General features: G+C 38.8%; 1 protein-coding gene across 1 annotated transcript in view; it reads left to right on the forward strand.

Moving 5' to 3' along the window:
- Positions 1 to 956: 956 nt before the first annotated feature.
- Positions 957 to 11,763, forward strand: part of sspo (SCO-spondin) — a gene marked incomplete at its 5' end in the record, with an annotated part of 37,701 nt that continues 26,894 nt past the window's right edge. The window contains 6 exon segments of the mRNA XM_056452552.1: positions 957 to 1,094; positions 1,096 to 1,160; positions 4,728 to 4,810; positions 5,667 to 5,835; positions 9,871 to 10,117; positions 10,627 to 10,729. Coding sequence (XP_056308527.1) covers positions 957 to 1,094; positions 1,096 to 1,160; positions 4,728 to 4,810; positions 5,667 to 5,835; positions 9,871 to 10,117; positions 10,627 to 10,729 — 805 coding nt within the window.

An 11,763-nucleotide genomic window follows, 5' to 3' on the forward strand; every position in this document is an offset into this window, starting at 1 on the left:
TGTCTCTGCTGGGGTTTAATCTGGTTATAGTCATGGGGTGAGAGATTTTACCATTATAACATATTCATTTATAACATATCCATTTTTCAGTCAAGCGGTTTTATATCCAGAGATGAACAAACCCTTGACACTAAGCATTTAACCTTGAACCCTTATTGGCACTCATTGAAATACATATTATAGTACAGGGGATTATTACAAGACTTTGACAGATTTTTTTATAAATATATTGTAATCAGTGCCAATGAAGGTATCATTCAGTGTAAGATTCTATAGGGTTAAATTGTAGTGCATCTTGTAAATGATAAGTTGTCGGTCCCATCGGTCCTATGTGCTTTTGTTTATATCATGTGATTGCTTGGTTATGTTTTTCCACATGTGTTCTCATCCCTGTTTGTAATTAAGTTAATTATTTCCTGTGTATTTATACCCCTGAGCTTGGTTATTCTTTGTCCAGACTTGAACTGTCAACATCCTAGTTTCTGCTTTCCTTTGGTTTGTTAATAAATAATCTGTATTTTGCTAATCCCTGTGTGTTTGTGGCGAGTGCACATGTGACAGGAGTGTTACTGTGTGATATGTATGATGTAGTAATTAAGTTACCATATATAGTTCTATAAGGTTAAACTGTAGTGCATTTAAACCATCGAGATGTGTGTGTGTGTGTGTGTGTGTGTGTGTGTGTGTGTGTGTGTGTGTGTGTGTGTATGCATACACACATGCGCACACACACACATATATAAACTTTTGTTATATCATATATTATTTTATTGTGTTCTTGTGTTAATGTGTAACACAAAAAGCCTCTGGAGTGTTAATGTGCAACTTTTGACTTGTTATTGTAATCAATATCAATAAAAAAGTATTGTAATCTATATAATTAAAGTGACCATATTCTATAGGGTGGAACTGTAGTGCATCTTCATAAACGATATCTCCTGTTGGTCAGGCACTGATGTGAGCAGGTGGTCGAGGAGCAGGTGGAGAGACTGGTTTCTCCCCGTCAGCAGCAGGAGGTGGACTGCTCCTCTGTTTATCAGTTCAACACTCAGGGCTGGAGGCTGGATGTGGAGCGCATGCGGCACGAACACGGAGGGAGACGACGGCATCGCTCGATATTACCAGAGACAAGGCCCTAAAGCTGCCTGTTACATATTCAAGTGAGCAAAACATCACTGTTCTGTTCCCTCCGTCATATTTCAGACATGAGGGTTCATTTTAGGTTGTGTTGAGTGTTATAAAAGCAGTTTTTACTTGTGAGATTTTTTTATTTATTTACATTTATTTATTTATGTTGATGTAAACAAGTAGTTCTTAACCAGAAGCCTCAATATAATAATAATAAACTTTATTTTTATATAGTGCCCTTTACAGTTTTTACAGATGCTAGGACACATTTCTCAATACTTAGATCACTTTTGCAAAACTCTTGACACAGTGAGCACAACAGAAGTCTATGTGGGCTAAACTGAGGATCAAATCTCATTGTTTTGGCTTAAAATGCATTCAATAACTACATCTCTCAAATCTGATGAATTCTTTTCACACTCAGACACAACAGATGCCAAAAATCTGTGTACGTACAGGACATTTTACACATGCTTACATACTGTTTTCAAATACAGTTAAACTTCTGTTCAAAACAATAACATCATGCAGAACTGAATAAGAGCAATATTCAACAGCAATATTTTACTGAAACATATTTCCCATCTAAAATGCTGTTTAAGCAGCCACAGATGATTCTCATTGAACATTCACACAAGCGTTACTCTTTCAATTTCATTACAAATAGAGACAACTCCTGAATAGGTTTGTATTGTGATGTAAACATGGACTCAGCCAGAAATAGAGAAGTGGCTGAAAGAGGAAGAAGAGTGGCTGGGATGGATCAGGCATGCCAGAAGATTCTTTCCTAGGTGTATTGCCCTAGATGACATAAGATGAGATGTGGATGAGAACCAAATGGAAAAGACCGAGTAGATTAGCATTACTATTGTCTCTGTATCAGTAGATGGTGTGTACACAAATTCTTGTATTTTAGAATTACTTAGTGCAAATAAATAATAAAGCAGATAAAATATTGAGGAATTCTGCATCATGTCTGATTCATTCCAGTATCATATACAGCAGTTATAAACAATATATATTGCAGTTATAAACAGATATGTGTCCTTGTTTTACAAAAGAAAACAGTGTAATGCTTCATGCTGTTGGTGTTTTTAGCTTGTTGTTTTGTGGGTGATAAAGTGTGTTTGTGGGCTGTCAAGCTTTGCTAGTGTTCTGGAAGAGTTTATTTGAGACCTGAATGAAGTGTTTTGGTAGTTGTCGTGCATTCTGAATGGGAAATGAACTGCTTTGCCAAGCTGAAAGTCGCTTAGGAGAATTGTGTGAAGAGTTTTGCAAAAGTGACCTAAGTATTGAGAAATGTGTCCTAGTGTCTGTAAAAGTAGCATCTCAAGGCACTTTACAGACATAAAAATGTGTAGCAGTAAAAGATACATACAAGGATGAATGCAAAAAATAAATAATAAAAAAAAAAAATCATTAAAAATTATAGGTGGACATAGATAAATTTTTTTAATCTAGATTAATTTAGATTAATCTCGAAATTAATCTAGATTAAAATGGCTCATTTGAATTCTACCGAAGGCATTCAGAATATGTGTGCTATCCAAATAATAAGTCTTTGAGAACAAGTTTCTCGAGCCAGGTGGCGCATTAGACCAGGGGCTCATCTCCTGTTTCCAAAATGCATCACAAACTGCTTGAGAAACTGTTCTACTGTGATAATTGGTGATGGAAATAAATGATGTTCAATAAGATGTACTTGTGTTTACTAACTGTTTATTCAGTTAAACATGAATGTTAAACTGTAGGCCTACATAAGCTCCAACAGCGATTTCATACTTGCTTTTGATGTACGTACATACAGAAAATGCTGCTTCTCAATGCCAAGTTCCACAGAGCCATGACGGTGTGTCAAACATTGAGTATGTTTACATGGGCAACAATACTTTAATATGATTTTAATATGAATACTCTGATTAAGAGTCTACCATGTAAACAGAGATTTTTTGATTACCTTAATGCAACTAAAGTCATAACTGAACTAAAAAGAAATGAAGTTAAGACATGTGGAGTATGCAGATATCATCAGAATCAGAATCAGAAAGAGCTTTATTGCCAGGTATGTTCACACATACGAGGAATCTGTTTTGGTGACAGAGCTTCTACAGTGGCAACAGGATTACAGAGACAGGACAAAAAACAGAGAATAAATATATAAAAAAAAAAATAAAGTAAGTAGTGGAGTGCAAATATACAGATTGACAAGTGTATGTAGAGCTATATTACTATATACAACGTTATATGTGCAGCTGCTATGTGCAAATTGGCATGTAAAGTGTGTGGTTAAATAAGTGTATATGTGTATAAAGTGTATAGCAAGTAGTGATGTTGGTTCCACAATTATTATCATCAAGTGTTCATGAGATGGATGCCTGAGGGAAGAAACTGTTTCTGTGTCGGGCTGTTCTGGTGCGCAGTGCTCTGTAGCAGTTCGACCAGAAGGTAAAAGTTCAAAGAGGCAGTGTGCTGGGTTGAGGGGTCCAGAGTGATTTTGGCAGCCCTTCTGCTCGCTCTGGATAAGTACAGTTCTTGGGGAGAGTAGGAAGGGTTGTACCAGCGATTCGCTCAGCAGTCCGAACTATTCGACGTAGTATTAGTGGCATTATTGAAGTAACACCGTAATCAAACCATTACCGTCATGTAGGACTTTTCGCCATATTTTCACACAAGATCCACACAGGCGGCTGTCAGTAAAGGACCACACACAAAACACACACACAAATACACACACACACACAACATCGTGAAATGTGGACTTTTTTTTCTTTCTGTTTGGCGAGCGTTATTACATTCTGTAACACTCTCACCAGTCCTTGCTCCTTATTTGCTTCTGATATCCCAGTTTCTCACGACAGCATGAATGAAATGTTCATGAGTTAAAGTGAAACTGCCGAACTGCAGCTAAAGTCAGGCATTCTGCTGATTTGATTCAGAAGGGCACTTTTTGTCAGACGGTTCACTGGTCAGGTATACATAAAATATCAAGGTGATAGTCATCATAGCTTGCGTAGAATAGACCCAGCTCCCAAATTAACGGCGATATTTTTTTTATCGCACGATAAGAGTCTCCACCACTATTAAAAACACATCAAATAATAATAGTGATATATCTAAATATCATCTATTCATTCATTTTTTTTGGCTTAGTCTGTTTATTAGTCTGGGGTTGCCACAGCGGAATGAACCGCCAACTTATCCAGCACATGTTTTATGCAGCGGATGCCCTTCCGGCTGCAACCCATCACCGGGGAAACACCCAGGGCAAACGTGCTACCCACTGCACCACTGTGGACCCCATCTAAAAATCAAATAATTTATTATTATTTAAAACAAATTTGACAAAAGAAGCATCGAAATAAGCTGAAACATATCAAATAACATGTTTCCATTTGTTTTCTTAACCACTGTGAATTATTATTAGGGAAATAAAATGTAATAAATTAGTTACATTTTAAAGGGTGATTTTTAGGCTTGTAAGGGCACAGTAATTTGTGTTAATGAATATGTATATTGTATAATTGTATGACAATCTGCAATGTTTTATTGAGCAGAAGTTGTGAATTGATAATAAAAGTGTGTGTGTTTGTATCTGTTAGACCTCCAGACATTGAGAGAGAGGTGGTGAACCGGACTGTCAGACAGTGTTGTGAAGGCTGGACTGGACCGCACTGCGCACAGGGTGACCATCACTGACTCTACTGCATATATGATGATCACACACTGATGTGCTGTATTTCTGTAGAGGACACGTATCTGATGTTGTGTGTGTTTCATGTGTTAATGTGTGTTGTTTGCATGTGTGTAATTTGTGTGTAAATGTGTATTGTGTATGTGTGCACGCATGTGTGCTTTGTGTGTGTTATGCACTGTGTTTGTGTATATGTGTATATGTGTGTGCATTTGTGTGTGTGTATATGTGGATTGTGTGCATATGTGTGCGTCTCTGTGTGCATGCATGTGGTGTGTTTTATGTGTGTGTGGTGTGTATGTTTGCATATTTTTATGTTTGCTTGTGTGTGTGTGTGTGTGGTGGGTGTGTGTGTGTGTGTGGTGTGCGCGTGTATGTATGTGTTTTTTTTTTGTGTGTGCGCGTGTGTATATGTGGGTTGTGTGGTGTTGTGTGCATGTGTGTCTCTGTGTGTGCTGTGTGTGTTTGCATGCTTGTGTGTTTGTATGTGTGTGTGTGTGTGTGTATGTTTGCATATTTTAATGTTTACTTGTGTGCGTGTGTACATGTATGCATGTACGAGTGTGTTGTTTTGTGTGTGCATGTATGCGTGTTTGTTTGTATGTGTGCATGCATGTGTGGTGTGTCTGTGTGTTTGCGTTCTTATGTGAGTATATGTGATATGTGGGTTGTGTGCATGTGTGTATCTGTGTTTTTGAGTGTTGTGTGTGTATACATGCTTGAGACCATGTGCATTTTGTGTGTGTGTGTGGTGTGTATGTTGTGTTTCCGTGTGCATATGTTTATTTATATTGTGTGTTTGCATATTTTTTGTGTGTGTGTGTGTCTGTGTGTGTGTACTGTACAGGTGTGAGTGTTCGTGGTCAGTGTTTCTCCACCTGGACGTGTGAGGAGTTTCCGGGGGTCCAGAACTCATCTCTGATGGCGCTGGAACAGTGCTGCAGTCACCTGTGGGCTCTGAGCTGGAGAAACGCCTCTGACCACACCTGTCTGTCCTGCACATACACTCCTGCCAGGTTAACGCTGCTGCTCACTGCACTCACACACTGCAGTTAAAAATCATACTGTAATTCACATTGATTGAACATTCTGTCATCAATTACTGTCCCAATGTTATAAGTAATAGTCATTCATTCATTTTCTTTTAAGCTTAGTCCCTTTATTAATCTGGGGTCGCCACAGCGGAATGAACCGCCAACTTATCCAGCAAATGTTTTATGCAGCGGATGCGAGTGACTGGGAAACAACTTCACACACTCATTCAAACTCATACACTACAGACAATTTAGCTTACCCAATTCCCCTACAGCACATGTGTTTGGACTTGTTGGGGAAACCGGAGCACGCGGAGGAAACCCATACCAACACGGGGAGAACATGCAAACTTCACACAGAAATGACCCAGCTGGGGCTCAAACCAGCAACCTTCTTGCGGTGAGGCAATTGTGCTACTCACTGCGCCACCGTGACACCCTTATAAATAATAATTATAAGTAAAACAGTTATATTAATAATTTACTTATTCCAAACCTGCATGAGTTTCTTTCTTCTGTTGAACACAAAAAAAGATACTTTGAAGAAATGCTGGAAACCTGTAACTATTGACTTACATAGTATTATTTTTTCCTTTTGTGTTCAACAGAAGAAAGAAACTCATACAGGTTTGGAACATTTTAAAGAGCCCATATTATACATGAAATAGGGTCATATTTAGGTTGTAAGGGTCTCCAACAACAGTCTAATATGCATGCAAGGTCATAAAACACTTTGATGGTCTTATAATCTGCATTTATTTTTACCTAATTATCCCAACGACTCCCATATGAATCGTTCAGCGATTCATTTGTTCCCAACCCCCTCCTCAGCGCGAAGCTAATCTGCGCTGATTGGACCGATGACAGCCTGCTGCGATTGGTCGACAGTGACAGGCTTCAGCACGAGACAGAGTGAAATGCCCAGCTGGTAATCAACTATAAAAGTAGTCACAGTGCACACGCTTCATAGTGTAAGGCTTTTTTCACACACACACACACACACAACCCTCCTCAGAAGAACTGGGGAGATCGACGCGAGTCTCTCTCTCCCTCTCCTCTCTCTCTCACACACACACACAACGCTCCTCAGAAGAACTAGGGAAAGCGACGCGAGTCTCTCTCTCTCTCTCTCTCTCTCTCTCACACACACACACACACACACACACACACACACGCTCCTCAGAAAAACTAGGGAAAGCGACGCGAGTCTCTCTCACACACACACACACAACGCTCCTCAGAAGAACTAGGGAAAGCGACGCGAGTCTCTCTCTCTCTCTCTCTCTCTCTCTCTCTCTCTCTCTCTCTCTCTCTCTCTCTCTCACACACACACACACACACACACACACGCTCCTCAGAAGAACTAGGGAAAGCGACGCGAGTCTCTCTCTCTCTCTCTCTCTCTCTCTCTCACACACACACACACACACACACACAACGCTCCTCAGAAAACCTAGGGAAAGCGACGCGAGTCTCTCTCTCACACACACACACAACGCTCCTCAGAAGAACTAGGGAAAGCGACGCGAGTCTCTCTCTCTCTCTCTCTCTCTCTCTCTCACACACACACACACACACACAACGCTCCTCAGAAGAACTAGGGAAAGTGACACGAGTCTCCTGTCTCCTAGCTTACGATCGATCGCCATAGCAACGACAAACGGCAGTGGAACGCGAGCTCACAAAAGCCTTTAACGTTAAATCCGTAAACAAAGCGGCACGCGTCGCGTTTTTAACGTGGCTTACATGTGATAAGAGAATATAAAGAGTAACCGCGTGTACTGTACCAGGTTAACAACTCATCTTTGGGTAGAGACTGTCAATATTATCCATCTGAGCACAGCGTGACTTCATTGGACCGGCGGCGTCTGTGTGTGTGTGTCTAGTGTTTTTTCTGTGTTAGTGGGCGGGGCCGCAGGTTTCAAATCTCCCTGGTTTGCGCGCGTAACTACTGGCGAGGCTTGTGTTTCGTGGCTGCGTCATCGCGAAACACCTAATGACTCGTTATCAAGGCGACTCGTTTGAAGCACTATGAGTCGACTCTTTTATAGATGAATCAATAGTTTTAAACACTGTACACTTACAGATTTAAGCCTTAGCTGGATATTTCACTTCACTTAGAGCTGTGTTACACACTACATGGAAGGGCATTTTCAAAAACCCATAATATGGGCTCTTTAAGGGGGAGTTAATTTTCATTTTTGCGTGAACTGCCCCTTTAAGATATACGTATTCAAAATGCATGTACAATTCCCATGCATTTGCATTACATAGTTTGGACAGTAACTTAGTTCATTCATTCTTTTTTTTCGGCTTAGTCCCTTTATTAATCTGGGGTCGCCACAGCAGAATGAACCGCCAACTTATTCAGCATATGTTTTACACAGCGGATGCCCTCGCCCATCACTGGGAAACACCCATACACACTCATTCACACACAAACACTACGTACAATTTAGCTTACCCAATTCACCTGTACTGCATGTCTTTGGACTTGTGGAGGAAACCAAAGCACCCGGAGGAAACCCACAAGAACCCGGAAGAACATGCAAACTCCACACAGAAATGCCAACATACCTAGCCGAGGCTCAAACCAGCAACCTTCTTGCTGTGAGGCGACAGCACTATGCACTGCGCCACCGTGCTGCCCCATTAACTTAATGTAATTTACTTAATTAACATTTACTTAAAGAATTTTAATTAACAGTAACTTAATTGAGTCATTTACAAAATATGTATTAGAATCAGCATAAATCTCCTTATTGTGAACATACTCATTTACTGTTGTATGCGCTTGGTTAAACAACCGTTATATGCATTTGGTTTACTTGTGGAAGAAGAAACGGTTTTAATTGTATGCAACTACAATGGATTCATAAATTAACTGGTTTATTATATTTCCATGCATTTAGATTACACAGTTTAACAAAAAAAAAGTACTTTCAGAATGTGTTTCAAGATCAATTAGGATGTAATTTAGATGCCGGAAAATCAACAGTTAAAATGTTCAGTTAAAATGAACTGGATCTATAAATCTACTGGCTTTTAAAATGTTGATGCATTTGCAATAGTGTTTTAACCTAAACTAATAAAATGTATGCACGTTTATCAAATGTCTAAATAATACTAATAAACTGAATGTCTGTTTTTTTTTAAGTGAAGTTTATTTATAAACTATTTTCGAGAGGATCACATGCTTATGATTGCTTGCGGCTGGTCCTGCATTATCCAGTTTATGATTCTCCAATCAGACGATCCCTAAGCCACTATAAATACCCTCAGTTCCATATAACAGCCATCTTTGCTTTGAAGAATCCCCCGTTTCACCCCTACTCCTCCTCCTTTAGATGGGTGGCATGGTGGCCCAGTGGTTAGCACTGCTGCTTCACAGCAAGAACGTCACTGGTTCTAGTCATTACCAAGCCAGTCGACGTTTCCAGAGTTTACACGTTCTCCCCGTGCTCACATGGGTTTCCCCGGGTTTCCTCCCACCATCCAAAAACATGCAACTTACTGTAAGTGAATTGACTAATCCAAATCGGTACCATAGACATGCTCCTAGTAAGTAGTTATCTCTAAGAGCAATCACTATCTGTTCGTTAGCTACTACAGCAGGGGAGTTCTCGAGATCTACCTGAGCTCAAACTCCCCTCTCCCCTCTTTTTTTTTTAATGTCTCCCAGAGATGGGTGGAAGGGCATCCGCTGCGTAAAACATGTGGATAAGTTGGCGGTTCATTCCGCTGTGGTGACCCCGAATTAATAAAGGGACTAAGCCGAAAAGAAAATTAATGAATGAATAACATCAAATGGATGCAAATAGTTACTAATAAACACTTGTCTTTCATTTATGCATTACTGACAAAACACACATTAAATTTAGTAGTTTGTTTATTTTATACTGTGTTGTTTAAATGATGGCAAACTTTATATGCAATTCACTTTGTTTTACTGCATATGTGAATCAAATAGCTAAATATCCTAAATATTTTCTCCTAAAGCCTCATGTTTGTGTAAAGCATCAACAGTTTTCTCTCTCCTCAGATGTGGGTTCGTCTGCAGTGGTCCGCCGGTGGGCTGTTTCGCAGTGTGCGTGATCCGCAGGCCTCCTCACAGTGTGAGCTGGAGCGGGACTCACTTTCGCACCTTCGACCGCAAACACTTTCACTCCAGGGCAGCTGCACATACCTGCTGGCCTCATCCACTGACGGGACCTGGGCCGTGTACATCAGTACAGTGTGTGAGACCAGCGGACGCTGCAGGAAGGTACAAAACAACACACACATTTGACTCATTACAGAACTACAGGTACGATTCAGGTATTACGTTTACACTCCAACAGGAGTGATACGTGATTTACAGTAAACTAAATGTATTGTTAATGTAAAATGCAAAAACGCTTAACTATGATAGTTGAAACTTTTAGGAGACTTATTTTGTCCTTTTTGTGACTCAGAGATGATCATACAGAAAAAAAACATCTAATCTTATCACAGAAAATTACACATCCTTACATCTGGCTTCAAGTTTTCCAGAACATTATGAGCTATCAAACAATAAATCATTCATGACAAGTGAACAGCTGCTTCTACAAATGACCCAGAAAGCTATGAGACAGCACGCCAGAAACATGGTAGCTTGCCTCAAACTTCACTTAGGCAAACTGGAACTGATGTTAATTTATTCTGCATATTGTGTCAAAAACTTTGTTATCTGTGTTGTTCATGTTGTTTTAAACTGTTAACATGCTGTTGACTTGCTGTTTCGTGTTTTAGGCTCTGCGGATGATGTTGGGTCTTGGCTTGGTTTCTATTCATAAAGACAACATGACTGTTAATGGTTTAGCATTACCGCAGGGAGAACCTCTCTTTCAGAATGGTACAGCAATATTTCTTTCAGTTTTAGCTTTATATAATGTAATGCTTCAGGCAGACAAGACAATGTTCCTATTTTTTATTTACATTTTTTGTTGTTATGTATATTTTAAATCACTACAGTTGATTGTTTATCATTAATGAATGAAGAACCTCTCCTCCAAAAATAGTATGACAAACATAGATACATTTATTTCCAGCTTTAGTGTGTCAGGCAGCCAAATTCAGTCAGAAAAAGGAAAATTATTTCTTAAGTTAAGTTAAAAGTTAGGTTAGGTTAGGTTAAGTAACTGTTTTAGGCAACTAAATTCAGCCAGTTTTGTTTAACTTACATTACCTCACCTTACATTATGCTAAGTTACGTTAAGTAAGTTAAATTAAGTAAGGTAATTTAAGTGAAGTAAGTTAAATTACATTGTGTTACATTGATACCTTAAGTAAATTAAGTTAAGTAACTTTTCAGGCAACTAATTCAGTTAAGAGGTTAAGTTAAATTAAGTTAGGTTAAGTAACTGTTTTAGGCAACTAAATTCAGTCAGTTAAGTTAAGTTAAGTTAAGTTAAGTTAAGTTAAGTTAAGTTAAGTTAAGTAACTGTTTTAGGCAACTAAATTCAGTCAGTTAAGTTAAGTTAAGTTAAATAAGTTAAGTTAAGTTAAGTTAGGTTAAGTAACTGTTTTAGGCAACTAATTCAGGCAGTTACGACCTTACGTTACCTCACCTTACATCATGCTAAGTTATGTTAAGTAAGTTAAAATAAGTAAGTTAATTTGAAATAAGTTAAATTACGTTGTGTTACGTTTATTGCTTTAAGTTAAGTTAAGTTAAGTTAAGTTAAGTTAAGGTAAGTTAAGTTAAGTTAAGTTAAGTGTTAACTGTTTCAGGCAAATAAATTCAGTCAGTTTTACGTTATTACATTACATTACCTCACCTTACATTATTTGGTTACATTAATTAAGTTAAGTTAATTTAAGTCAGTTAAGTTCAGTTACATTATGTTACGTTACGTTACATTGCATTGCGTTGCGTTGCGTTACATT

Source organism: Danio aesculapii, unplaced genomic scaffold, assembly GCF_903798145.1.
Source record: "Danio aesculapii unplaced genomic scaffold, fDanAes4.1, whole genome shotgun sequence".
Classification (NCBI taxonomy): Eukaryota; Metazoa; Chordata; class Actinopteri; order Cypriniformes; family Danionidae; genus Danio; species Danio aesculapii.